The 27,960-nt window shown below is 37.7% G+C and overlaps 1 protein-coding gene and 1 pseudogene across 1 annotated transcript; one reads left to right on the top strand and one right to left on the bottom strand.

Annotated features, from left to right (window-relative positions):
• Positions 1-1,381: 1,381 nt before the first annotated feature.
• Positions 1,382-26,609, bottom strand: LOC149848544 (uncharacterized). Its single transcript, XM_089996026.1, has 2 exons — positions 26,274-26,609; positions 1,382-1,790 (listed from the first exon to the last, which is right to left on the bottom strand). Exons 1-2 carry the CDS (start codon positions 26,484-26,486, stop codon positions 1,614-1,616), a joined length of 390 nt encoding a protein of 129 aa, XP_089852152.1. The 5' UTR covers positions 26,487-26,609; the 3' UTR covers positions 1,382-1,613.
• Positions 2,010-6,682, top strand: LOC149848545 (putative metal-nicotianamine transporter YSL14 pseudogene; annotated as a pseudogene).
• Positions 26,610-27,960: the final 1,351 nt, after the last annotated feature.

Consider the following 27,960-nt stretch of genomic DNA (forward strand, 5'->3'; position numbering starts at 1 on the left):
CTGCAACATATGATTGCTGTATTTGAAAATACAACTTGGTTCCCTGCCATGTGCGAAGAATCATTTTTCCTTACAAAATTTGTCATAGTGTTAGTTCCCAAAATACCACCGGATTTGTGAACCAGACAGTCAAATGACAGCCATGGGCCCCACGATATTTAAATCGTTTGTCTCACTCTTTACAGGTAGCATTAAAGATACGTTGGGAACCATGTAAAACGTGAGCGAGTCTCAACTTCCTATTAGAGCCTAAAAAGACTTCCAATATTAACTTTAACAGGCGTTTTATTTCTTTCCCTCAAACTCTTCTGAGTGGAGGGTTTTGGTGACGCAATAGATGAACCCAAGCACTTCTTTACACCATTACCTTCAATTCAGAGTTTCTAACTTATTCCACTACACTACAACCTCAGCCAAGCATCTGGTCTGGAACCCTTGGTTCTTAGGTGTGGAGTAACTGCCTGAAATAGGATTCCCCATTCCCTTGATAAGAATTCAACTTACCTGCAAAGCATCAATCCCTAATTCAGACCACATTTACATCCTAGAGTAACAGTGGAGACTGCACCATAATGGTATACCTACAGGCCTAACAGGATCACACGGGTGGGATCTGCATTGATTTCTAGAAACACCCCACCAAAAAATCTGCCGAGTTCCTCTCAGCAAATCCAATAGGTCATCAGAGTACATATTTTTGCTCCCCCCAACAACAAAACAGCTAACAAGGAAACTGTTCACCATTTTTAACAATTTCACTCCTACCCTGAATTTTTGCACAAAATTTTCTCATTTATGTCACAGTTCTTTCTCTTCTTTGGCCGAACAAGCTGCAACCCAAGGAACAGTGATAACCACAATCTTTTTCTCAACTTTCCTTTGAGGGTGGCCCGGCAAGAATATTTATTACAAACAGTAAAAAACAGCATCCAACCAATTCATTTTCATCTCCGAAATCAATAACCAAGGGACGAAAGATTCCCATCATTTACATAGGGATTTATGCCTAGTTTTCATCACAAGCAGTTCAAATCATCAAAATCGCTAGTACGGTGCATAGTGCATTCTGGCCCCCACTGATGTCCTAAAGGAGGCTGTCATGGACGCCTAAGGTTTTGAGCTAGAGCTGGACTCCTGATGCCAACCTCCTTTCTGGCACAAACTTCAGTTCACGAAGCCATAAAGATGCCATCTGAACATCTGCAGATGGCAGTCTCCCAGCCATTGCCAAAAACCAGCAAGAATGAATGCTTTTGATCACAGGGATTCTGGTTTGCTGCTTTACAGAAAGACCGTGTACAGATAACTCACTTATTGCTCACCCGCGGGTTGTAGAAACAAGGCGAAGGTATTCAGGCATAAATGATACAAACAATGGTTCCTGGAGAATTCCCTTAGGCAATCAAAAAAATTTCCATCTTTCCTCTTAATTTTTTTTCTGGGATGGATGAATTCATTAACCTCAGATAGGAAGAGATTCAAACCCAAGACTGCCATGGTTCTTCCTGGATGGCCACCAAGAATTTATTACAAACAGTTGAATGGCATCAGAAAGGACAGACTAAAAAGAGTTCACCTTGACAAACTAAAAGTTCACTTGGAAAGAAGTGGCCCTATTTGGCTTGTGGAAGGGATGCAATGTAGTCGATGAGTTGTGCAACAGTAGAAATCTTGTCAGCTTCACTGTTTGGTATGTCTATAGCAAATTCTTCTTCCACAGCCATCATAACTTCCACGCTGTCCAACATATCCAACTGCAAATCCTTCTCCAAGTTGGCTGCTGGCGTCACCTGCATAACATTATAGCATGTAGTTGAAATCATTGATCTGATGAGGTTAAGACGGTGAAATAGCTGTAACTTGGCATGTTCCCAGTGACTCCTTAAGAGACATCAAGTCAAGATTGCCAGTTGCAGGCCTAGTGCATGTGAGAGTGAAACAATAGAATGGGCTCTTAAAATCTCAGATCTTTAAATAAGAGACTCTGATTAAACTAAATGCAATTAATCATGGCATCACAGGCGCTTAGCACAATATACAGCTTTGCTCAGACACAAGAAATAGAAACCTGTAAGGAAACTCCATAAAGAGTTTAAAATACTTGAAGTTCAAATTCTAGATAACAAGCTAGGCAGAAATAGCTTAATGGTAGAGCATAGTCAAGGCTGAGGTTGAGAGGCAGCAACCCTTTCTTGTTGAAGGAAATCCTACGTGATGCCAGAACCCCCTCTGCAAGAAGCTTCTAGGAAAAAAAAAACTTTCTGGAAAAAAGGAGAAACATTTCTTTGAAATTTTATCCCAAAGGTAGCAAAAACGCTGGCTCAATATAGTATAGAAATCAGGCCTACATTAATGTTACATGTTATGGAGCTCATTTTTACCATAGAGAGAAAGAGAGAGCTATTCAGATTTCATGAACTTGCTTAGTAGTTAAGGGACGATGTATAATCCAGCAGCTGTACCCATCAATGTAATTTTTTTATGCGGAAAGCATTTAATAGCATCCATGCCAAAACCAACAATCTAGAGCTTGATCCACAACCTTCCCATGCACATGCTATCAGTGTGTGAACATTGCTTGTCAATATGTAAAGGCACATGTTTGAGGTACTACATGAGGCTAGCATCCTGGCAAGCTCTACTAACAGCCACGAACAAATTTTTTTCAGGGGGCAGAAGTAGACAAATGGTGCATTATAGATGGTAGGACTACAAATGGGAAAGATACAAGCGCTTTGACCCACTCCAAACAAGAAAATATGCTGTCGCATGGGTCATCATTAAGATGCATGTGTTTCCACCATATGTGTACACAAGCTTTTTTAAAAGAAAGTGTTTGGCCTTGCCAAGATGCAATTATGCGATCATGTAAGTAAAAGTACTCTCTCTCTCTCTCTCTCTCTCTCTCTCTCTCTCTCTCTCTCTCTCTCTCTCTCTCTGTGTGTGTGTGTTATAAGGGAAGAGAGGGGGAGGGGGGTTGGTGGTGCACATCAAGTTTTAGTAGCACTGAAACCTACAACAAGAATGTGAACCTTGTGAAAGTGATAAGCAAATTTTTTAATTTTCTTGAAAAAGAATTTCCTCAAATCTTAAGAAAAGAATGAAACTCACAGAAACGTACATGCAAGCACACATGTTAGGTTAATCTCATGATGTCATGATAAACGAGGACATCACAATGCACTTCAACCTGGGGATAATTTGAAACTGACAGGATACTTTTAATATCTCATTTCAAAAGGTCTAGCAAGAATATGATACTCTTACCAACGATATTTTTGACAAGGTAGAAACTTCAGACGACTAATGGATATGCATATTTACGTAAACTGAAACTAATGTTTATAATTTTAACATCAAGAAACTCAAGAACATATCTTAACAGAAAAAGAAAAAGAGAAAAACAACTAAGTTTATGTAATCTGAAAATAATTTCTATAATTTTAACATTAATAAGCTCTAGAACGTATCCTAATGGAAAAAGGAAGGAAACAAAAATGTCTGTTTACGTGAGCTGACACAGATGTTCAGACTGAAGAACATATCCTAATGAAAACAGAAAAGAAAAAAAAAATGAGATTATTACTCTTTTTCTTTAATGTATGATCATGTGGTTATGACATGGTTGCCAAAGAATGAGAGAGAAAAAAAAAGTGAGAAAGCTTCAAGGAAAGCATTGAAGTTAAGATTTTAGGAATTTGGAAACAGGAATCCGTAAGGGAGTGAGGGAGGATTTTTTCAGGGAAGAGGTGAGGGGTGGAGGGATGAAAAACAAAAAGCCGTAATGAATGGAAAGCATTAACATGTAAACAGGCTCTGTAATTGTCCAAACTCCAGAGGCTTTAGTACATGCAAGAAATTCTAGTTCTTTTTTGCCCCAAAACATATTTTAAATGATATAGTTGGACCCATATCTTAGCGGTCACTCTCAGGGCCGATTTACTGATTTTTTGTGAAAAGAAAAAGGTACTTTTTCGGTTGTAGCTTAAGAATTAAAGCTCCTAATTAATGTCAAGAACCACCATGGTATTTCAAAACATGTCAAGGCATTTTATCAACTAGTTAATGTGTGCTAAAATGCCATGAATGCTAACAGCAAGCCGGCACCTTAAATTATGTAAATCAATATAACATACTATTCCAAAAATTAAATAAATATACTTTTATATGGAACTTCTGTAAACAACAACAACAACAACAACAAATAACATGTTCCAAATGTTGGGAACCATGCTTCTATTTCGTGGAAAGATGATTCCAGCTAGATGAATTCATGATGGACCGCTGGATGGCGTCATGTTTCCTTAGAGCTTCACAACTTAGTGAAGCATTTTGGCTCCTGCATTCTAGTCAACCTTTGCAGATTGACCTAAAGCTTCCGGTAATGATGCTTACACAAATGTGACTTTGAATTAAAGTAGCAGAAATCTGAACTGTTATCCTCTTTGTGGGACTGCATAGCATGCTTCCTGATATTTGCATATTAATGTAGTCAAATGTCAAATGAATAGCTGGACATGAAACCTATGGGTTAATATTAACATCTTTTGGGAGTGACTGTGTAGAAACCTGGATACAACGTTACTTCAAAAGAAGCCTGAACTCCCATACATTTTTTTCCCCAAGCTAGAGCTTGCAAAAGGAGTGTGCTTCTATTTGGTAAAGGAGTAAAAGATTTACGTTTTGTGGAAGCCTGGTCCTGTCTGGATAGGCAAAACTGTTGCTTAATTGACTAGTTTTGCTTAGGCAAGAATATGCTGCTGGAACCAAGGCCCAAATATAAGTGTGCTTCCACAATTCACAGGATATACTTTTACATTTTCACCATTGATTAACCAATTAAATATAATTTGACAAACACTCGACATTTTGAGAATGATATGTATCTGAACCATCCAACTTTTGTTCAACTTTTTCAACATATAAAGTATTATGTGAACCTAAGTGCTCCATCAAGGTTTTTCTCCATTTTGACTCCCGTTATGTATCCCTTTATATATTACTCATATTAGAAACTTCATAAAAATGGTTGTATTCCTGTATTGACAACTGTATCCATGTGACGGCTTCCTCCTTCCTTGGCCAGAAAATTGGCTGGCAACTTTTTAAATTTTCATGGATGGTCGGCCATTTCTGGCTGATGGGTGGCAAGAAATAATTTCCCTCCACACCAACTCCCTCCTCTTAGTTACTCAAACAGTAGGCTAAGCCAAGACTTGCCTTTTAACCCCTCATCATTCCAAGCAGTAGGCATCAGACTTAGGCCTACAGAAATGGCCTGCACCAACTATCACCTTTTGTTATTATATGGGAGTCGAGAATACCAAGTCGTGCACTCGTGCTGACTAAAACATTCAAAAACCAAACTTTGTTGTGATCTACTTCAGGTCGTAAATCTATAGAACCAAAAAGACAAGAGATGTGGACCCAATCCTTGAAGACACAGTTCCAGATCCAATCCTTCAAGTGCTGAAGCTTGTGGGACCCACCCTTGGGGTGCCACCTATGATTGCGATGAGGAGGATGCACCCGAACAACCGCAGAACCAGCTCAAGAATGCATTGTTAAAATATATTGTATATAAATATATATATATATATATATATATATATATATATATATAAATACCTGATATACGTATATTTATATATTCATATAAATATACATATATCAGGGGCATTTTGGTCTTTTTATAAATATCGGTCACTAGGGACTGTATAGTAATTTAGTTAGGTCCTTTTTACTTTTTATTTTTCTTTTGTTTTTTTTTGTCTGTTGGGAAGCTATGTCATAGGGATTCGGATTCGGCTAGCAGGGTGCCGCACCCGCGTCGACGCGACTCGATGCGGATGCGGCACCGGGTGCAGTCAACCCGATCCTGGGTGCGTTGACCGCACACAGGATCATTTCGGTCCATTTTTTTATTTTTATTTTTAAAAAAAAATTTCCCTGTGAAATGTGCTGCGGAATTTTAAAAAAAAAAATCTACTGACAGCTGCTATTTTCAAAACCATCCAGATCCTTCTTTTTCGTAAAGGATTTTCTCTCTCTATAATAAATGATGATGATGGTGGTAGCCTTGCTGGCTATTAGTATTCATTGTTCTCCTGACGAGATGTAGCTTTCGGTCCATGTTCGTAAGCCAAGTGGTGGGGACGGCCATGGGCTGCATGATTGGGCCGAGCGTGTTCTGGCTCTTCCACAAGGCCTTCAAAGTGGGCAATCCCAATAGCGAGTACCAGGCGCCCTACGCGACGCTCTACAGGAACATCTCCATACTGGGGGTGGAGGGCTTCTCGGCGTTGCCCAATCACTGCTTCAACTCTGCAGCAGCTTCTTCGCCCTGGCCGTCGTCATCGACCTGCTCAAGTACAGGATCCTCCCCGAGAGGTGGTCCAAGTTCGTGCCGATTCCGATGGCGATGGCCATCCCGTTCTACATCGGGGGTTACTTCACCATCGACATGTGCGTGGGGAGCTTGATACTGTACGTTTGGGAGAGGACGGACAAGGCAAAGGCAGAGGCGTTCGGGCGGGCAGTGGCGTCGGGATTGATATGCGGGGACGGGATATGGACGCTGCCCGCCTCCATACTCTCTCTTGCCAAGATCAACCCACCCATCTGCATGAAGTTCTTGTCCCGCGCCCTCAACAACCGGGTGGATTCCTGGTTGAGTGGTTGAGAAGGGTTGGTGATGGAAAGTTGTTCTCTCTCTCTCTCTCTCTCTCTCTCTCTCTCTCTCTCTCTCTCTCTCTCTCTCTCTCTCTCTCTCTCTCTCTCTCTCTCTCTCTCTCTGCTTTTATCTGTTGATATTTGCTTGGACGGTCCAATTAATTGTGTGGTGCTACCGTGTGTTGCAACAACACTCAGCCTGCTTTTGATTTAAGTCTCTGGTTTTATTCGTATTTTATCAGCAGGCTCCATTCTTGAAATAGTAGTAGGGTATGATAATACAAGATTAACTTAATTAGTTCTATCATTCACTGAGTCGAGTTGGTTGAGTCTTTATCTAAATGTTTGTCTTTTTCCAATTTATATGTCAACTTTGGTTGCTCTCATATTTGAGTTACGGATTTGCCAACCATTATTACCAATGATATGACCATGTAACCAGCATGGTTTCTTTTTCTTTTTTTGGTTATGGGCCAAAGCTATATGATAATGATGGTGGTAGCCTTGCTGGCTATTAGTATTCACGGTTCTCCTGACAAGATGTAGCCTTGTGTAGAATAAAAACTATTAGTATCTCGGTGATCCAGCTGTAGCCTTGTGTAGACCTCTCTTTTTCACATGTCAAATCCAATAAATTTCTTTTAGCTGTCATATCTGTGCAGCTGTATATAAAATGAAATTTGAAAAATCCTATGGCATGGCAGTGGAGTGGTAGGCCTCATGAAGACTCTCTCTCCAACAAACCACATCAAACCTAGTGCTTATATTTTTTTTCGTGAAGACCAGGGAGTTTCAGACATGATTGAATCATGACATTCAGAAGAACGCAGCAGGCTGGGATTGCCAATCCTTTCGTTTCATCAATTTTGTCCCGTTGCCTCAAAGTACACAACAAGCAGAACGTGGGTAACGAGTCTTCAAACAAACTCCCGACCCGCGCCGGGGGAACCCCCAGACCCCCTTATATATATATATATATATATATATATATATATATATATATATATATATATATATATATATATATATATATATATATATATATATATATATATATATACACATTTTTGCCCCTACCGCACCCCTGCACCCGGGTTTTTTGGAAGTGCCGAATCCCCGCACCCGCACCCATATGACATAGTTGGGAAGCAGTCCAACTAGTCGTTGGACTGCTCCCAACGGTCATATTTCTGACCGTTGGAGGCAGTCCAATGACTAGTTGGACTCCCTCCTCTCCTTGTTTTGGTGCATGTAAAAGCTCTATAAATAGAGCACTTTGTAACAATTTTACATATGCTTTTTCAAAGCATATTTGTGATATACAAAAGCTTCTTATTTTCTTTGTGTTCTTTGTGATTTTATATCTCTTTTGTGAAATCATTATTGATCTTTAGTCATCATATTGTGTGTGTGCACTTGTGTAACCCTTCGTTGGCATTGTGATTGTGCACGTCTTGTTTCATTTCATGGTATCAAAGCTTAGGGCTCTTGAAGTATTGAAAGTCATCTTGGGATTGATTTCTTTGTGGCGATGGTCTTCAACCTTTATTCTTCAAACTCAAGTCTTCTTCATCATGGGTGAAAGAGAATTCACCTCCATCATCTCCTACAAGCTCAACGAAAGCAACTATTTGATGTGGGCTACCACAATGAAAAACTATATCAAAGGTAAAAAAACTTTGGAGGTTTGTTAGTGAAACCACTAATGAACCCCAACTAAAGTTAACAAGAAAAGAAGGAGATCAAATCAAAGCTCTCTCTAAAAAAGAAAAAGAAAAGGAGAAGGCTTTACAAGAATACCAAAACAAGTTAGAGGATTGAGAGGCTAACAACGCTCAAATACTCTTATGCAGTGTTGTTAAAAAGGTGCCTCAAGGCGCAAAAAGCGTGCCTCGCCTCAAGGAGAGGGCCTTTGTGCCTTCAGGCGCAATTAAAAAGCGTAAACCCATGTAGGTGTACGCCTCTTGCGCCTTGAGGCGAGGCGCGCCTCAGCGTGAGGCGCACACGCCTTATTTTGTTGGTCAAATGAGGGTCAAATCCCTCATTTGACCAACAATAACATCTCACCCCCGACCCTAATAAGGGTCGGGAGCCCTAATTTCCCTAATCTCCTCTCTCGTAGCCCTCTCTCCCTCTCGTCTCTCGCAGCCCCTCTCTCTCTCTCTCGTCTCTTGCAGTCCCTCTCTCTCGTCTCTCACACTCTCTCGCTTCCCCGCCTCCTCCTCGCCGGAAGTAGCTGCGACGCCGGCAACCCTTGCCAGACACCAGGTAACCCCGACCCCCTCCATTCATCCTTGGTTGTTACTACAACCTTTCTTTTGGATAGTGCTGATCAACAACATAGACAAAAAAAGAACAAGCTTAAATGTTTAAAAGTTGGAAATGTAGTGTGAATGATTACTGATGCAAAAACATTGATTTGGTCCTCTTGATGCTTGCAACTATGTATGGACCAAGCGATTCACGTGCATGGAAAGACTGAGTATTTGAGCCAGCTGCGCGGATGGTTTTTCAACCCAAAAATTGTTATGTCCAATTGCCATTCACGTGTAGATTTTTCGGTTGGCTTACTGAGATATTTCAGTGATTTAAATGCCAAGCCAAATTCCAGATATTGAGGTTTTGCTACGGGCAATATCACGGTGCTGTAGACCATTAAACAGAAAAAGAAACTATTGAGTTACTCTTTAAGAAAGTGCACTGCAGCCATACATGCGTCCGAAAAAGATTGTTTCCAACCTCTTTCAATTGTGCCTAACCTTTTTTATGAAATGGAGGTTTTGGAGTTTGATTCAGGTGGAAGTGAATCCATGATCAATCTGGACCATGTTTTCGTATAAAAAAATAAAAACAAAGATAGAAAAAGATGCTTGATAACAACGTAATCAAGGTCATGGTCCAGTTTCTTCAACCATACAGATAAATAAGTTTGTTTTTGGCAATATAGTGGATCTAGTAAGAACCCTTATAATAGGCATACTTCTGATTTGATGTTTGCTTAAATATTGCTAGAATGCAAGTCCAGTGTTAATTACAAACTCTATACTTCTTATTTTATTTTGTGTTGGTTGTTGCTTCATCAATAAAGCATTTCTTATTTATTTATAATTTTAAATAATTTTTATAGTTTTTTTAAGTTAATTTTTTTTTTAGGCTTACGCTTTGCGCCTCAAGGCTTACGCCTCGCCTCAGATTTTGGTGGAGCGCCTCGCTACGCCTCAACGCTTTTCACAACACTGCTCTTATGGTTCATGAATAGCATAGAGTTCTCACCACCAACATCATCAAATTCAAAAAAGCACGTGATGCATGGATCTTTTTAAAGAGCACATTCATTAAAAAATGTATGGCTAGACTATATTATCTTCAAGACAAGGTACGTAAAAACAAATAAGGAGATTAAAGAGTAAGAGACTTTTATGGTATCTTATTTCCTATTTGGGATGAATTAGCTATGTTGGAACCAAAATGAGAAGGTTCGGCAATTGAGATGAGAAAATTACAAGTGTAAAGAGAACTTTTTATCTTTTATATATAGTCTCCGACCGGAATTTGAGCAAGTTAGGTCATCTTTGCTTCATAGGACTTCGGTCCCTTCTATGAGTGAGGCGCTTGCTCAAATTTGTCAAGAAAAAACAAGACTTGGAATCAGTGCTATCAAAAACGCGCCTTGAGGCGCAAAAGGTGTGCCTCGCCTTGAGGTGTGACCCTCTGTGCCTCAAGGCGCAAGCCTGAGGCACATTTTTTTTTTTTTACAACAAGATTTCTGAGACATGATCAACAAGATTTTTGTAGGTTAATCTCATATATTTTCCAGTTATTTCAGTCATGTAATCAGTTTCTTAGTATATTACTATATTTTAACTTTTATTGGTTAATCTCTTATATTTTTCAGTTATTTCAGTTATGTAATTAGTTTCTTAATATATTTTAACTTTTGTTGGTTAATCTCATGTATTTTCCAGTTATGTAATTAGTTTTTTAGTTACTTTTATATGTTAATCTCATATATTTTAACTTTTGTAGGTTAATCTCATAGATTTTCCAGTTATTTCAATTATGTAATTAGTTTCTTAGTATATTTTAACTTTTGTTGGTTAATCTCATATATTTTCCAGTTATGTAATCAGTTTTTAGTTACTTTTATATGTTAATCTCATACTTTTTAGAATAATCTCATATATTTTAACTTTTATAGGTTAATCTCTTATATTTTCCAGTTATTTCAGTTATGTAATCAATTTCTTAGTATATTTTAACTTTTGTTGGTTAATCTCATATATTTTTCAGTTATGTAATCAGTTTTTTAGTTACTTTTATATGTTAATCTCATATTTTTTAGAATAATCTCATATATTTTAACTTTTGTTGGTTAATCTCATATATTTTCCAGTTATGTAATCAGTTTCTTAGTATATTTTATCTTTTCTTGGTTATTATCTTTTCTTGGTTAATCTCATATATTTTCCAAATATGTAATCATTTTTTTAGTTACTTTTATATGTTAATCTCATATTTTTTAGAATAATCTCATATATTTTAACTTTTGTAGGTTAATCTCATATATTTTCCAGTTATTTTAGTTATGTAATCAGTTTCTTAGTATATTTTAACTTTTGTTGGTTAATATCATATATTTTCCAGTTATGTAATCAGTTTTTTAGTTACTTTTATATATTAATCTCATATTTTTTAGAATAATCTCATATATTTTAACTTTTTTTGGTTGATCTCATATATTTTCCAGTTATGTAATCGGTTTCTTAGTATATTTTATCTTTTATTGGTTAATCTAATATATTTTCCAGTTATGTAATCATTTTTTAGTTACTTTTATATGTTAATCTCATATTTTTTAGAATAATCTCATATATTTTAACTTTTGTAGGTTAATCTCATATATTTTCCAGTTATTTCAGTTATGTAATCAGTTTCTTAGTATATTTTAATTTTGTTTTTAGTTATTTTTATATGTTAATCTCATATTTTTTAGTACTTATTTGAGATTTTCTATTTCTTATTGGTTGTTATTTCATCAATAAAGCATTTCTTTATTTATTTATATTTTTAGATATTTTTTATGATTTTTTTAAAGTTTTCAAAAAAAATATTTGAGGCTTACGCTTTACGCCTCGCCTCGGTTTTTGGTGGAGCGCCTCGCTACGCCTCAATGCTTTTCACAACACTGCTTGGAATGCATAAGTCTAATGACGATGTTCTTACTATATCAAGATCCGAAAGTTTTGTAAAAACTTATAAACCGCCTCACTTTAAAAGAAAATTCAATGGAGAAGAACATAATGAGGATACAAGGGAGGTAAGATTACTTGTCATCATTGTAAAAAACTTGGACACGTAAGACCGGATTGTCCCAAACTCAGAAAAATGGCCGCAGTAAGTGAAGAACCTCAAGAATCAAAGAAAATGGGCAACTTCAATGATTTGACAATTGCCCAAATAGCAGAGGTCATATCACAAATACTAAAAGTCACTCCATCTGATGCCGCCATCTCATCTTCTTCTCCTTCGGGTAAGTCTTCTTGGATTTTGGATTCGAAAGCCTATTTTTATGACTCATAATGAGTCTCTATTATCTGATTGCACTAATTCATATTTTTCATTAGTGTCAACCGCCGATGAAACTTCTTTTAAAATTAAAAGTATAGAAAATCTCAATAATATTTCAAAAAAAAATTATGTTCCAAATGTGAGAGTTATTCCAAAATTAGATTTAAACCTTTTTTCGGTATCCCAAATTTCGGATTATGGATGTAAAGTATTCTTCTCATCTAAGGCTTGTTGGGTGCAGGATCTCCAGTCAGAAAAACTGATTGGGCAAGGTCATAGAAGAGGAGAACTTTACTATATAGATTTCTTATGTTTACACTCTTTTTGCAATCGTATCAAAGAAATTAATTTAGATCTTTGGCATAAAAGATTAGGACATCCAAGTATATCCAAATTATCTGTTTTTCTATTTTTGAAAAAAAATTGTAAGGATAAAAAATTTGTATGTAAAGATTATATACTTGAAAAAATGCAAATGACGCATTTTGAATCTAGAACTTCTTTAACTAATAAAATTTTTGAATTAGTGCATTCGGATGTATACTATAGAGACCTCCTCCCATTATGTCTAAAGGTGGTTATTCATATTATGTTACATTCATAGATGATTTTAGTAGACACACTTGGATCTACTTCCTTAAACTCAAATACGAAGTTTTTTCGTGTTTTAAAATTTTTCATAATCTTATTAAAAATCAATTTAAAACAAATATTAAAATCTTTCGCTCTAACTCAAAGGGAGAGTTTCTTTCAAATGAGTTTCAATCCTATATAAAAACTCACGGTATTTTACACCACAAATCTTGTCCTAAGACCTCCCAACAAAATGGTATTTCCGAAAGAAAACTTCGTCGTATTATTAAAACTATTAGGACTCTACTAATTTCAAAAGAAATTCCAAAAAAAATTGGGCCGAAGCCGCTGTCACTGCGGTTTATTTAATAAAAAGGATGCCTTCTCAAACTTTGGAAAACAAAACTCCAATTGAAAAACTCTTTAAAATTTCTCCCAATTTAGAAAGATTGATGGTCTTCGTATGTAAATATTTTATGCGTCTTAAAAAATATAACAAACTCTCTCCTAAAGCTATGAAATGTATTTTTCTTGGATATGCCAAAAATAAAAAAGGCTATCGATGCTATGATCTCAAAAATGATAAACTTTGTCTCTAGAAATGTAACATTTCTTGAAAATGAAAATGGATTTGATCTTTAAAAACCTAAGGAAGAATCTAAGTATGCCTTCTAGTTTGATTTGTTACATAAGTTCAATAATGAAATTATTGATAATGATGATAGTGATAATGTTGAGTCAAATAATGGACCAAGTAAAGAAAGAGAACTAACTCATGATCTTATACAATATTCTAGACGATATAACGGGGAGCATCCATATTTTTTTGAAAAGTATAGTCAACCAACAAATATTGAAGAATCTAGTGTTAGAAGATCTGAACGAATACATAGGCCTCCAAATAGGTTTGTCTCCTATGAATCCTTCTCTCCAAACTATAAGACATGTCTTTTAGCAATTCATTCATATCATAAACCATCTAACTATAAAGAAGCGAAAGACATAAAAGAATTGGTAGAAGCTATAAAAATAGAACTAGATGCATTATATAAAGCCCATACTTGAGAAGTCCAATATCTTCCTAAGGGAAATAAGACCATAAGATGTAGATGGGTATTTAAAGTCAAAACTAAAAGTGACGGGTGTTAAAATACATGTAATTCATATATATATATATATATATATATATATATATATATATATATATATATATATTATCTAAAATACCCGATAGGGGTATTTTAGTCATTTCACAAGTACCCGATAGGGGTACTTGTTTCTTTTCTTTATTTTTTTGTAAATTCTTTTTTTATTTTTTACTTTTTATTTTTTGTATTTTTGCCCACCTAAAAGGGGCCCCACCATGGAGTCGATGGGGCCCCCAACGGTCACATTTGTGACCGTTGGGGGCTCCCAACGACTCCATGGGAGCCCCTAGGTGGCTCTTCTTTTAAGGCCACAAGGCCACTCCTCCTCTCCTCCTTTTGTGTATAAATAGGGGTGAACCCCTCTTGTATTCTTCACACTTGAGAGCTCTCTCTCTTTTCAATAAGAGACATTTATATTTTTATGTTGTGTTGTCTCTTGTGGGTTTGGGTGTTAGCCCTTTTGTTTGTTCATTAGTGGATGTTGTAAGTGTTGAATGCACTCTTTGATTTTTCGCATATTTCATTACATGGTATCAGAGCCTTGTGTATGCTCTTCTTCTTAATATAGCTAGTTGTGTAGCTATATTTTTTTTTCTTTCTTGTTGTATCTCTCTTCATTTATCCTCTTGTGAGTGATTATAATGGAAGGAGAACAAAAGATTGATCTCTCCTTCAACCTCAATGGATCCAACTACATAATGTGGGCCGCCGCCATGGAGAACAACCTCAAAGGTAAAAAACTTTGGGGATACGTTATGGGCACCATTCCGGAACCACAACTCCAACTAACTAAGATGGATGGTGATCAAGAAAAAACTCTTGAAGGAAATGCCCGCATGAAGGCCATTGAAGATCACCAATCTAAAGTGGAAGATTGGGAAAGTAAGCATGCCAAGATTCTTGCTTGGTTCATGAACAATGTGGAGCTCAAGATTTGCGCCAACATTGCCAAGTTTCGGATGGCTAATGAAGTATGGTTCTTTATGAAAGGTATGTTTACTCAAAAAGACCTTGCTCGTCAATTCTTTCTTCAAGAAAAAATCCGGACTATCAAGCAAGGAGAAATGAGTGTAAGGGATTACTTTAGCACTCTTGGTCCCCTATGAGATGAACTATCTTTACTAGAACCAAAATGGGTTTCTAGTGTGGATGTGGAATTAAGGAGAGAACAAATGGAAAAAGAGCACTTTTTCCAATTTTTACATGGGCTTAGGCCCGAATATGAACAAGTTAGATCTTCCCTCCTACATAGATCTAAGTCTCTTCCCTTGGAAGATGCCACAGCCGAAATATGCCAAGAAGAAACTCGTCTTGGCATGATTAAAGGAGGAGATGATGTCTTGGCGGTATCAAAACCCGGCAACCATATGAAAGCTTACAAACCTCCACATTTTGGAAGGCAAAATAATTACAATGGCAACTATAGAAAAGCCATTTGCCATCATTGTCAAGAACCGGGTCATATAAGACCTAATTGCCCTAAGTTGAATGAAGCACCTAAAAATAAGGTTGCTTCCGTTGAAGAAGCTACTCAAAAGAAAGAGGAAACCATCAAAGGGAAGGAATCTTTTTTTCTTGCTCAACTATCGGAAGCACTACAAACTCTACTCAAGATACCATCAACCTCGGGTGCCGCCATAGCTTCTTCCTCTCCTACAGGTATGTCTTCTTGGATCCTTGACTCTGGAGCATCCAATTTCAAGGTAGACCTCTACGTGTTGCCAATGAAGAGTGTCGGTGTAGTACTAGGGATGAGTTGGCTCTGAACCCTAGGAAGAGTCCAGTGGAACTTCAGCAATATGGAAATGAGCTTCGAGAAAGGCAGGAAGGTCATCTGCCTCAAGGCTCATGAGCTTGAGGGTGGTAATGAGATAGTCTCGGAGGAGGCACTCAAAATCTATAGAGCCACTCAGGTAGCCTTGCTTTGCTTAGTCCAAGCAAAGGAACAAACGAGGGACAACGAAGTGGAAGAGGTCCACCCTGAGATGCGAGAAGTTCTTGCGAAATTCGAAGATGTGTTCACATAACTCACATCCTTACCTCCCCAAAGGTCCCTAGATCACCATATCACCCTCTTTCCGAGTGCGGGACCCATGAGTGTTAGAGACTATCGGTACGCACATTCCCCAAAGGACGAGATCGAAAGACTCATCCTAGAAATGCTTGATAGCAAGGTGATCCAGCTGAGTTCAAGCTCATACTCTTCGTCAGTAATGTTGGTGCGAAAGAATGACAACACATGGTGCTTCTGTCTTGACTACAAAACTCTCAATGTTGTAATTATAAAAGATAAACATCAAATCCCAGCCATTGATGAGTTATTGAATGAGTCGCACAGGGCTCGAGTATTTACAAAAATCGACCTTCGAGCTGAATATCACCAAATCCAGATGACGAATGAGAACATTCTGAAGACGGCATTTAGAACTAATGATGGACAATTTGAGTTCCTTGTAATGCCCTTTGGGTTAATGAATGCCATGACCACCTTCCAAAAGGTTATGAATGATGTATTTTGGCCAATGATTAGAAAGTTTGTCCTCATATTCTTTGACAATATTCTAAGCTATAGCCAAACATGGAAAGACCATCTTAAACATGTTAGGGTTGTCCTTTGTACCCTAAAGGACCATCAGTTTGTGGCCAAAAGATCCAGGTGTAGCTTCGAACACTCCCGCATATAGTAGATGAGTAAGGCGTTAGCGCAAATGTCAAAAAAATCGAGGCCATGCTCTCTTAGCCTAAGCCTGCCTCCATCAATGTCTTGAAAGGGTTTTTCGGATTCACTTGGTACTATAAAAGATTCATGTGGAACTATGGAGTATTGCTTCACCCTTAACAACAATGTTGAAGAAAAACACCTTCGCTTGGTTGGAAGGAGCCGAGCTCGCTTTTGAGAAACTCAAGCAAGTCATGTGTGAGGCCCCGCACTCGCCCTGCCCGAGTTTTCCAAAATATTTGTCATGGAAACCGATGTGTGTGACATCAAGATTGGAGTCATCTTAATGCAAGAAGGCCACCCATTAGAGTTTCTCGAACTCACCGGTTACTATAAAAGATTTGTGAGAAACTATGGAGTCATTGATTCCCCCTTAACAACAATGTTGAAGAAAAACACCTTCGCTTGGTCAGAAGGAGCCGATCTCGCTTTTGAGAAACTCAAGCAAGTCATGTGTGAGGCCTCGTACTCGCCCTGCCCGAGTTTTTCAAAGTATTCATCATGGAAACCGATGTGTGTGATATCAAGATTGGAGTCGTCTTAATGCAAGAAGGCCACCCGTTAGAGTTCATAAGCAAGAGTCTCACCAATCGTGCCAAGGCTCTATCAACATACGAGAAGGAGATGTTTGTCATCATAATGGCACTTAAAAAATGGAGGTCCTTTCTTCTCAGAAGGCAATTCATGGTCCGCACAAACCATAGAGGCCTTAAGTACCTCACGGAGCAACGCATTTCGAACTCGATGCAGCAGAAGTGGGTCGCCAAAATGATGGGGTATGACTTCGAGCTCTAGTACAAGAAAGGCCCTGAGAATCACGTCGTCGATGCTCTATCCCGACAAATGAAAGAAGCAAGAATCAAGGAAGCGCAGGAGAGTAGCTATAAGGAAGGACCCTTTCCTAGTGGACTAGGCAATTCTCAAGGGGGAGAGGGTGATGCAGATCCAATCTTCCAAATGTTGAAGCTTGTGGGACCCACCTCATCTAGAAATAGGGCAAGGGAGATCAGAGGGACCCACCTCCTTGGCGTTCCAGCCTATTTTTGGGCTCCAGTAAAATCGAGTAAGGGGTCTTGAAGTCTCTCTAAAAGTAGAACATGGAAGTCCAAGTGAGAAACCTATTTTTGGAGAAGAAGACCCTATTTTTGGGTGGTCCAAGTAGGCTTAACCAAAGATAGCCAAGGCTAGAGTTACCAGAAGCTTCTTAGATAAGTGAGAAGCTCGCTACCGGGAAACTCGCCTCGGAAGCGCAATAATCCTCGCTTCCGAAACTTGATGGGAATCTCGATTCTCTCACGCTTCTCCTATGCTTTTCATGCACTTCATCTATTCTTCTTATATGTTTTCTCACTCCACTTTTCATGTTTTTTATGTATTTCCTCTCATGCTTCACACTCAATTTCATGTGTTTTCTCTAAATTGGCAATCATCATTTTTAGATTTTGTTAAAAAAATTAAATTTTACGATAAAAAATCATGAAATTTAAGAATAGTCACTTTTATTTTAGTTTTTATTTGTGTTTCATTTCGATTCTCATTCAATTCTTATATTGTTTTTTTATTCCTCGCTTTCCGCTTCATATATATTTTAAAATACATCGCTTTTTGCTTCCACTTCCCATATCGTTTACTGCTTCCGATTCCTAGCCTGGCAACCTTGGCCAAGGCTTTATCTAAAATTAGGGTTTCTCTATTAATTTCATATTGTAACTTGTGTAGGCTTTATGAGCCCACCCTTAGCTTAAGGAAGGAAATGAATTTAGAATTGCTCTCTCTCTCTCTCTCTCTCTCTCTCTCTCTCTCTCTCTCTCTCTCTCTCTCTCTCTCTCTCTCTCTCTCTCTCTCGAGTCCCTCTCTCTTGGCTCGATTCTCTCTTTCTTCTAGTGAGTCCCTACCCCCTAACTCGTCTCTCTCTTTAGGGCTAGTCCCTCTCACCTTGGTGTGCTGATCCCTTGTGGACCAACTCACCCAAGTGGACCAAGGCGGCTGCCAAGGCCCTTCTTGATCCGGCTAGATCAACTCAATCTCCCGGTGATCTCGACCTTCCCCAGCCAATCCGTGAATCCCTTGACCTTCCCCAGTTGACCCAACCACTATAGCAAAGCCTGCCCTACTTAGCCTAAGCTCAGTAAGTCGTCCAATCCTTTCCCTTAGCCCATTTCCAAGTTAGAGTCCACCTAACCCTAATTTGCCCAAACCAGAATTCTAACGAACCCTGAATTTTGTCAGACTTCGAAAAATTACCCAACCCAATCCGTAAGGAGTGAGTCTGAAATTTGGACTTAACACACCTTAGGATATCTAGTTTCAGCCCCCGAAATTTCAAGATTTATAGAGCTCTTCGTAAAGAGAACTCTATTTTTCAATTCGGGTCTACCGAATCCAAAACCCTGTTTGTCCAGCTAAAACCCTAAAAACTTGTCTCTTGTCCTAGTCATATCTCCCTGAATATTAACCCTATGGACCTGAAAATTTAACAGAAGGTAGTCCTAGGTGTCTAGATTAATCCCTCAAATTTTGAGATTTTTCTGTAGCGCCAATTAAGAGTTTTGAATTTTCTATCGAACCCTGCCTACACGATTTTGACTTTTGACCTAAACCAAGCATACCTAGTCCCAACCACGCATCAACAAGATTGAGGATTACACTTGTAAATCAGGTGTGGACCTATTGTAGCTCCTGTAAGAAGATAGAACTCACAACCGAATCGTCAAATGATTCGTCACGAATAATCTCTCTAAAGAACCATAAAGGTTCATACACAAAGCATTCACTCAAGAACCACTAAGGTTCATCCAAAAACACCCAAAAGAGAATGCACAAATAAAAAGTAAGTAATGAATTTCATTTAATGAGATAAAATCCACACCAAAAAATACATAACAATTAAGTAGTGAGGCCCCATATTTATAGGGTTGAAAAGGAGAGAAAGAGGGACTCCCTAATGCTTTATGCTTTTTGACTTAGTCAAAAGGCATAAAGCCTATTACATGTCCAAAACAGAAAAACTAAAAATAAAAAAGGTAAAAAGCTAACTAACCTAATCCTAAGTTCCTAACTAAACTAGAAATATAAGATTACATAAGATGGTGGTATCTCACATATGAGATTAACTATGAGATTATAATTTTAACACTCTCCCTCAAACTTATGGTTGAACAACCGAAACTTTGTCTAAGAGAAAATAAAACTGGGGAGCAACGAGAGGTTTAGTAAAGAAATCTGTCAGCTGATATTCTGAGGAGACATATAGAAGATTAATGGTACTGTGTAGAAATTCTTCTCGTACATAGTGACAATTCATCTCAATATGCTTCGTTCTTTCGTGGAATGTCTGATTGCTAGCAATGTAGATAGAACTTTTATTGTCACAGTACAGTTGTGATGGTCCCGTACTCATAACACCCATATCTTGAAGTAATCTCCTTAACCATACTACTTCCATGGTGGTTGTAGTCATGGTTCTGTACTCAGCTTCAGTTGATGAAAGAGAGATCTTTTGTTGCTTCTTGCACCTTTAAGAGATCAATGATTCTCCTAAAAACACACAAAGACCAGTAGTTGAGTGTCGATCGTTGGGATCACCTCCCCAATCCGCATCAGTATAAGCAGTTAATTGTAATGGAAGAAGCAGACAAAAAAAATTCTCTAAAGATGAAAGTTTTAAGATATCTAACAATGCGTAACACAGCTCACATATGAACAATAGTAGGAGCGTGCTGGAATTGACTTGTTGTGTGAACAACATGTGCAATATTAGGTCTTGTGATGGAAAGATAAGATAATGCCCCAACAAGTTGTCATTAAGGTGTTGGGTTCTCGAGGGATTCGTCAATCTTCATTTTGGTATTTACAACTTCAGGAGTATCAACATGTTTTTCATCTGTGATTCCTAACCTGTCAATAATATTAAGAGCAAATTTAGATTGAGTTAGTAAATAACCTCTAGGAGAATAAGCTACTTCGATACCGAGAAAATTTTTTAAAAACCCTAAATCACTCATTTCAAAGTTGTTTTTAAGAAATTTTTTGATATTGGCAATTCCCTGTTTATTATCACTTCTTGTGATGATCATGTCGTCCACGTAGAGAAGAAGAATAATAATACTTGCATTAGATTTCTTAATAAACAAAGTTGTGTCAATAAGGCAAAATTGAAAACCAAAATCAATCATAACTTGACTGAATTTATCATACCAAGCCTTTGGGGCTTGCTTAAGGCCATACAAGGCCTTATATAAACAAAGGGCTTTTCTTTGAGGAATCTTAATGCCAGGTGGTGGTTCTATATATACTTCTTCGGCTAGGCTACCATTGAGGAAAACATTCTTGACATCCATCTGAAAAATATGTCATTTCTTTACAGAGGCAAGAGCTATTTAGGTTCTTACAGTGGTCATTCTAGCGATTGGTGCAAAGGTCTCTTCATAGTCTATTCTATATTCTTGAGAATAGCCTTTAGCAACTAGTCGGGCTTTAAATCTTTCAAGAGTGTCATCACTCTTGGTTTTCTCTTTGTATACCCATCGGCACCCTATGGGCTTCTTTTCAGGTAGAATATCTTGGATAGTTCATGTATTTGCATTTTCTAAGGCATTTAACTCTACTGACATGGCTTTGACCCATTCTGAGTGTTCTTTTGTTGTATCATAATTAGAAGGTTCTATATAGGAATGTAATAAAGCAATATATACTTGATACTTTGGTGAAAAAGACTCATAGGATACAAATTTTTTGGGCACTTTCGACACCCTAGATGATCTTCTAGTTTCTATTTGATCTTGTGCTTTAGTATATTTTTCTAGAGCTCAAGGTGGTTCTAAATTACCTCGTCTGAAGTATTAAATGCAGTCTATATGAAATGATTTAGTGCTTATTATATCATTTTGATCTTCTTGATCAATTTCTTCCTCATTAATCTTAGGAACTAAGTCCAATAAAAAAGAGTATTCATCAATTTCTCTAAAAATTTTAACTTCAAAAAAACCTTCATTTTCTAGGAAGGATACATTTTGTGACACATATAACTTTCTAATCATGAGATCAAGGCATCTATAATCTTTTTTATTGTTAGCATAACCAAGAAACACACATGGAATGGCACGAGTGGAGAGTTTATCATTTTTGTTAGACAAAACAAAACATTTGCAACCAAATACCCTTAACCTTGAATAATCTGAAATTTGTTTGAAAAGTTTTTCAACGGGTGATATATTGTTTAACAAAGATGATGGCATTCTGTTAATGAAATAGACTGCAGTTACAGTAGCCTCGGCCCAAAAATTTTTGGGTACTTGATGAGTAATGAGTAGAGTTCTTGTTGTTTCTATAATATGCCTATATTTTCTTTCTGCTAAACCATTTTGGTGTAGAGTATATGGACATGATCTTTGATGTGTAATACCATGTAAATTCAAATAATCATTAAATTCTTTTGATAAATACTCTCTCCCCGAATCAGTGCGAAAAATAGAGATGTCATTGTTAAATTGGTTTTTGACCAGAAAATATTTGAAAATGAAAAAATACTTCAGACTTATGTTTGAGAAAATAAATCCAAGTATGCCTTGTAAAGTCATCTACAAAAATGACATAATACGAAAAACCTCCTTCTAATATGACAGGTGCAGGACCTCATACATCTGAATGTACTAACTCAAGAGGTCGAGAAGAGACAAAATTTCTTTCTTGAAAGGGTAGTTTCTTCATTTTTTCAAGAATACATTTTTCACATTCAAATGTTTCAGAATTACAAAAAAAATCATATTTGAAAAAAAATGAATCGTGGATATGCTAGGATGACCAAGTCTCTTGTGCCATAGATCCAAGTCCTTTTTCTAAACATTACAACATAACGTATTCTTGGGACGTTCCAAAAAATCCATGTAGTATAGGCCTTCTTCTCTATGGCCTTCCCCAATCAGCTTCACTGACTGGTGATCCTGTACTCGACAATCACGAGAGGAGAAGGAAATGTTATATCCATGATCAGTTAATTGGGAGACAGACAAGAGATTGAGATTTAATTTTGGAATATACCTAGTTTGCAGAATGTAAAAACCTTTTAAGTTTTGAGAAACATTTTCAAAATTTTCTATTGCTTTGATTTCTAGTGATGTTCTATCAGCAGTAAAAACTTAAGACCCATTTGAGTTATGACATTCAGATAGCATATTAATGTTTGGGGTCATATGAAATGAAGCACCTGAATCAAGAAGCCATAGAAATTTACCTGGATCGGAGGTACTAACTGAAGAAACTGCAGCTCCTGTAGATGAAGATACTCCCTTGAGTAGAGGTTGAAGTGCTTCCATCAATTGTGCTAGAGACATATTTCCAATGAAAGATTCGCTTGATTCTTATGGTGGCCCGAGGAGGCAACCTTTTTCTCATAATGTCTCTTCAATTTTGGATAGTGAGTTTTCACATGTCCAAGTTCACGACAATAATAACAAATGATTTTTCTTTTTTTAAAATCATTGCCTCGTTTTTCATCATTTTCCCTTCCATAGTTAGGGGGTTTGTAAGCTCTAACATAGTTTCCTGGTTTTGAGACGACTAGAACTGAGTCGTCATCACACTTGGTGATTCTACTCTTAAGTATATTTTCTTCCATACTTAATTCTTCTATTGTGTCTTCTATTGAAGACACCTTTCCACGATGGAGAAGAATAGACTTAGTGGATTCAAATTTCGATCTTAATCCACTAATAAAATGAAAGAAATGCTCCGCATTGATTTGATTTTGGCGGAGTTCAATATCTTGTGGACAATGCCACTTTGGTTCAAGAAGAGCTAACTCTTCCCACAATTCCAACAAGCCATTGTAGTACTCCCTAATGCTCTTGTTTCCTTGAACCATATTTTTTACTTTGATTTGTAGATTGCACACATGTGCAATATCTTTAAGAGAATACATTCACTTAAGATAATCCAACGCATCATTTGCATGCTCAAATTTTGCAAGACTTGAGCATTTCTTTATGTCAACGTTTGTAATGAGCCAAGACATGATCTTGGCATGTCCCATTCTCCACTCCTCCCACTTTTTTTCATAAGTGGAGATAGCCTTAATCCTTTCTATTCCATATGAGCCCCATCCACTAATCCCCATAATCTTTTTTCCCATATAAGATGCTTCATGATTGAAGCCCATGTAACATAGTTAGAATCGTTGAGTTTGATGGGCTTAATGGTGACATTATCATTGTCATCCATTTTACAATTTTGGGAAAGAGGAGATAAAGGGAAGAAGAAAGAGAGAAAATGCAAAAAAAAAAAAAGATAAAAATGATAGTCTACCACAAACGGTGAGTATAAGTGTTCCTTCAAGCTTTCAAGCCTTCACACGATCACAACTTCAAGGAACGTCACTTCCTTTAAAAAAACTCGAGTGGCACGCTTCCCAATGCATCGAAAGAACTTAGTTTGATCGCTTCAATCAACGGCTCTGATACCATGTAAGAAGATGGAACTCACAACTGAATCGTCAAATGATTCATCACAAATAATCTCTCTTAAGAACCATAAAGGTTCATACACAAAACATTCACTCAAGAACCACTAAGGTTCATCCAAAAACACCCAAAAGAGAATGCACAAATAAAAAGTAATGAATTTCATTTAAGTGGGATAAAATCCACACCAAAAAATACATAACAACTAAGTAGTGAGGCCCCATATTTATAGGGCTGAAAAGGAGAGAAAGAGGGAGTCGTTGGGCTCCCAACGGCTCTAATTTAAATTAGAGCCGTTGGGAGCCCAACGACTCCCTAATGCTTTTTGACTTAGTCAAAAGGCATAAAGCCTATTACATGTCCAAAACAGAAAAACTAAAAATAAAAAAGGTAAAAAGCTAACTAACCTAATCCTAACCAGTGTTATCAAAAGCGTGCCTTGAGGCACAAAAGGTGCACCTCGCCTTGAGGCGCGGCCCTTTGTGCCTCAAGGCGCAAGCCTGAGGTGCAAAAAAAATATTTTTTTTTTACAACAAGACTTCTGAGACATAATCAAAAAGTATTTTGTTGGTTAATCTCATATATTTTCCAGTTATGTAATCAGTTTTTTAGTTACTTTTATATGGTAATCTCATATTTTTTAGAATAATCTCATATATTTTAACTTTTGTTGGTTAATCTCATAGATTTTCCAGTTATGTAAACGGTTTCTTAGTATATTTTTTATTTTATTGGTTAATCTCATATATTTTCCAGTTATGTAATCATTTTTTTAGTTACTTTTATATGTTAATCTCATATTTTTTAGAATAATCTCATATATTTTAACTTTTGTAGGTTAATCGCATATATTTTCCAGTTATTTCAGTTATGTAATAAGTTTCTTAGTATATTTTAACTTTTTTTGGTTAATCTCATATATTTTCCAATTATATAATCAGTTTTTAGTTACTTTTATATGTTAATCTCATATTTTTTAGTACTTATTGGGGATTTTCTATTTCTTATTGGTTGTTATTTCATCAATAAAGCATTTCTTTATTTATTTGTATTTTTAGATATTTTTTTATAATTTTTTTAAAGTTTTCAACAAAAAAAATTTGAGGCTTCCGCTTTACGCCTCGCCTCGGTTTTTGGTGGAGCGCCTCGCTACGCCTCAACGCTTTTCACAACACTGATCCTAACTAAACTAGAAATATAAGATTACATAAGATATTGGTATCTCACATATGAGATTAACTATGAGATTACAGTTTTAACAGCTCCATGAACAGAGGCATCAACGTCCCTATCAAAACATGTGCTACCACCGATACTCCAAAAACCTCCTAAGAGAAGCTCAATTTATTCACATTGTTTTAAAACTGATAGAACATACAATCAGCACTTTATCTAACATACTATCTATGCAATTAAGATCTTCTACCAGGTCAAAATTGTGCATATGGAGACTCCCAATTCGTTGCTATTCACAAATGTAACCTGACCTCTAAACCAAATACACATTCCATGTGGTGACAAATGTAACCTGACCTCTAAACCAAATACACATTCCATGTGGTGAAGGATGTCAAAGGAAACGAAACAGGCAAATCATCCCCAACAACTCTATGAGTTGCACCGCAAGCAAGAATCCCATCCTTCGGCATCAACAAAAAATTGCAACTTAGAGTCTTAGACGATTCACATTTCACCTGATTCCGTTCCTCGCATCCTCCTCGATGTCAAGAGAAAAAGGAACACATTCTTCCAGAGTTCCTTAACAAATCAATCAGGTTTCTTGATCCCTTGAATCCACAAAAATCCTAACGAATTTTCATGCATTCTCTCCAATTAAACACATAAAAAAAGGAAATTTTTTCTGGGGTTAGACAGCACAATCAGCTAGGCTTCTTCATCACCTTAATCCGCAATAATGCTAATGATTTTTTTAACAGAATTTCTCTAATTGCAAAAAGAGTGAAGCCGGAAAAGCATCGATCAAATCGCAAGACGAACATATAAAAATAAAAAGAAAGGAAGAAATTTCACATTTGACCATGAAAACGAACACAAAGACATGCAACCGACTCAACTAGAGAAAATTAGCGTTTCCAACGACGAGAGAGAGAGAGAGAGAGAGAGAAGATCGCATGCCTTCACGGGATCGACGAGGGGGCTCGATCTGAGGATGCCCGTGACTCGATCCACGACCTCCGCCTTGTCCAGGAACGTCGACGGAGAAGCGTACGCCGCTCCGGAGAAGACCCTAGCGCCCGTCACAGGGCCCCGAGACAGGGTTGTTCCCCTGCCACATGCGAGGCTCCATGCAGGCCGGAGAAGACGAGCTCCCGCACGTGCCGCCTGCATCGTCCCTCCTGGATCAAAACCCCAGAATTTCCCCGATTCCCCGAAAATTTCCCCCTTTTGGGGATATTGTTCAGTGCTCTTGCTGGCGGTGAGCGGAAGAAAAAACGCCAACCAAGACCTTTCACTCCGTGGAGTCGGACATCATGACGCACTGATGAAACTGGCTTTCACGTTGACAAGAAATTCATCTTGAGAAACAGATACGAGCATCATGCAAACACCTGTACCAGTAGGTTTATTTTCTTCCCAAATCTCCTCAACATTTCTCTTAATTCTATCAAGGCCATGTTTGAAAATAGCCGAACGAAAAGTGGAGAATGCTCAGCGCGAAAAACCGTTCCACATTTCACTTCCCACCGGGATGAGGTGGCAGTTACCAAATACTGAGCCCCGGCAATATTGAACCCGATACGGGCTGAAATGGAGTTACACCCGGCCCGAAATCCATCATTGGCAAAACAATTATTTGGGTATGCCATCTTGGGCTTTATTTTGATTAAACGATTTGGGTTCAGGTTGGTGCTGGTTAGCCTTTAAGCATACATAATCGGGTATGGTGTAACAATGGATACGGATAATAAAGTGAGAGTCCTTATAAGATTTTGATCTGTTATAGCTTCTCTCAGTGACCAGTTTTGGATTTTGCATGTAAATGAACTATGATCGCAACAGAATTCAGATTTTCTCCACTTTGGGTGGAAAATAACATGTTCAGGTGGTGCCCCTCGGTTAGTTTGAATATCCGACCTGGACCCGGTCGGTAATGGATCATATGTGAGAACCAATATTTCCCTTTTATTGATATGATGCCTTTTAACTGGTGGGCTTATTAAGGGCTTGGGGCCGGTGCGAACACCCGGGGTTTACTTCACCGAGGTGTAAGCCCATTAAATGACCCAGTTCTCGGCCAGAGTACCTCATCATCAAAGACAAAAAAAGTTTGATAATCCCTTTAACAAAATTTTCAGATGCCATTGATAACCCTTGCGTTAAGGACCATTATCAACAAAAGTTGGAAGAATTCATGCCCCAACATTATGTTAATAATGCTAGACCCAAGGAGTTTGGTTTGGCGCAGTGGGATGGGGCCTAGACTGTTTGACAGGTGGTCTAGGTTCAAATCCCATGGATGTCACCCCCTAAATAAGCCAAAGCTTGGCGACTCCCTGGGGTCGAGGGGTAAGCCCTCGAAGTTTTACGCTATCATAAACAGAGACCTAAGTACAGCAGGCTGAGGCAGGGCGGCTAGGTCTCTGCACTAGTAAAAATTAAAAAAAAAAAAAAAGAAAGGAAAGCTGGACAAGCAAAACAAACATTTCTCAGATTGCCACCAGTAGGATGCTGCATGTGCAAAGCTCTATTTTGGGATTTAAGTGCAAAAATTAGGAATACTTTGAGAGCATACTGGCCACTTTGCACAAGTGTCAGCCCAATAATAATAGGTTGCTTGATTTAAAAAATGCCACCAACTTCC

This window comes from Nuphar pumila, chromosome 1, assembly GCF_984573655.1.
Source record: "Nuphar pumila chromosome 1, dmNupPumi1.hap1.1, whole genome shotgun sequence".
Lineage (NCBI taxonomy): Eukaryota > Viridiplantae > Streptophyta > Magnoliopsida > Nymphaeales > Nymphaeaceae > Nuphar > Nuphar pumila.

What these genes read in the sequence shown, in the direction of transcription:
- LOC149848544 (XM_089996026.1), bottom strand. Translation starts at nt 26,486, where the DNA reads ATGCAGGCGGCACGTGCGGGAGCTCGTCTTCTCCGGCCTGCATGGAGC. An exon ending in CCCTCGTCGATCCCGTGAAG is followed by an intron (nt 1,791 to 26,273) that starts GCATGCGATCTT and finishes AATGTTATGCAG; the next exon opens with GTGACGCCAGCAGCCAACTT.